This window comes from Nansenia antarctica (assembly GCF_963989245.1).
Source record: "Nansenia antarctica genome assembly, chromosome: 1".
NCBI classification, from domain to species: domain Eukaryota; kingdom Metazoa; phylum Chordata; class Actinopteri; order Argentiniformes; family Microstomatidae; genus Nansenia; species Nansenia antarctica.
The window spans coordinates 34,067,678-34,069,293 of record NC_137674.1 but is presented as its reverse complement, the minus strand read 5'-3'; the positions used below and the strand labels follow the sequence as shown (position 1 = coordinate 34,069,293).

The window sequence follows — 1,616 nt, the reverse complement described above, 5'->3', positions numbered from 1 at the left end:
ATGATGCCTATCAATTTACCTTCTGGAAGCCTAGTTCACTAGTTCATTATCAGGTTTCACTTCAGAGGCAGGCTACGCGACGATGCGCTCAGAGCCTCACAGTGACTGAAGAAGTTGCGGTGAAGTGAAGCGTCTGTCTGCGCTGAATTTGTTCTATTATAGGGTCATTATTATTATTATCATTATCATCACCTCGACTCGGCGCGTTTGAACCAGTGGATTTCGCTCCTCGCATTGCAAAAAGTCATCATCTTCTGATCTTCTTCTGACACGTTTATTACGAAATGAAACTCCCGTTTGTCATCCAGATTGCGGTGGCGCTCCAACTTCAGCTTTCACCTGCTCAGGTAGGCTGTCTGTCCGATGCCTCACTGCTGCACCTGGGGGTACCTTAACACCTCGTCACACATGCATGACGCTTTGATACATGTTGATTTTATGATAAGATTTACTGTAATGAGCATACATGCATTATTAGGCTATAGGCCCTTTAGGCCTAATAAGAGGGTTTTACTATGGTAGTAATCGCCTAATAACGATACTATTAATTATTATTACGTATTATTAGAATAATTGTATAATAAGTGTATACACTTATATAAACATACACTTTATTGATTAATGCTTTCTTTATTATAATTATACTATTAGCGATTCCCCAGGATCATCAAGACTTAATTTCGAACTGACTCAGCAAAAGTCTTTTGTGATGGCTCATTGTGTCTTGATACTATGATCCCCTTTTGAACGGGTGCCATACTGACAGCAGTTGACTCATGAGTGGAACGTGACAAACTGCACCACTCTCTCTGCTGGTAAAAAAATATGGTAGACATGCAGACAAGCAGACTGGTAGAAAAAAAAACGGGGGAAAACGGATCATTCCTGAAGAGCTTACTATGACCTCCCGCAACAAGTGGAAAGCATACTCATGGAAATAAAATTAGTCGGCTTTCCACTGTTTGGTGGAAACTTACAGTAAGCACTTACAGAAAAGATTTGAACATTAAAACATTAAATCGTGGGTATCTAATACATCGATTTCTTTATGAATGTGAATCACTGTAAGCTAGGCTACCTGTGTCTCTGATGACCCTGCCTTGTCACCTCTGAGCATGGAGAGGTATCAAACTTCTGTAATTCTGCAAGATGCTTAGCTGAGGGACTTGGCAGTGTGACCAGTGAAATTGGCAAGAAAGTGCAGAGCCTAGAAATTCACATCACTCTGCACTTTTCACCTTACCAGGTTACAATCTCTACTCCACTCTCATCTTACCACCCTTCCTCCAGGTGATGGTGATGATGAAGATGAAGATGATGATTATGATTATGATGATGATGCTAGGGTGATGATGGGGTGTGATGTGCGTGATGTGTGTGTGTGTGTGTGTGATCTGCGTGCTTCCGTGCGTGCGTGCGTGTGCACTTGTGCACTCAACACTAGGGTGACACTATGCCATTTTAGGCTATAAGCTAACCCCGGCAGTCATATCCATGTCAAGCAGCAGTGGATGAGGACAATGCAGGTCTGTGTGAGCGGTGCCCACAATGTGCCAGGAAAGAGCCTCATCCGAAGGCATGTGCCATCCTGCCGCAACACTTGTAAGCGGATGTGT

At 43.0% G+C, this 1,616-nt stretch overlaps 1 protein-coding gene across 1 annotated transcript in view; it reads left to right on the top strand.

Moving 5' to 3' along the window:
* Positions 1–284: 284 nt before the first annotated feature.
* The window catches only part of pgfb (placental growth factor b), a gene marked incomplete at both ends in the record, with an annotated part of 19,942 nt that continues 18,610 nt past the window's right edge, over positions 285–1,616 (top strand). The window contains one exon of the mRNA XM_080537244.1: positions 285–347. Coding sequence (XP_080393370.1) covers positions 285–347 — 63 coding nt within the window. The remainder of the gene's footprint in view (positions 348–1,616) is intronic.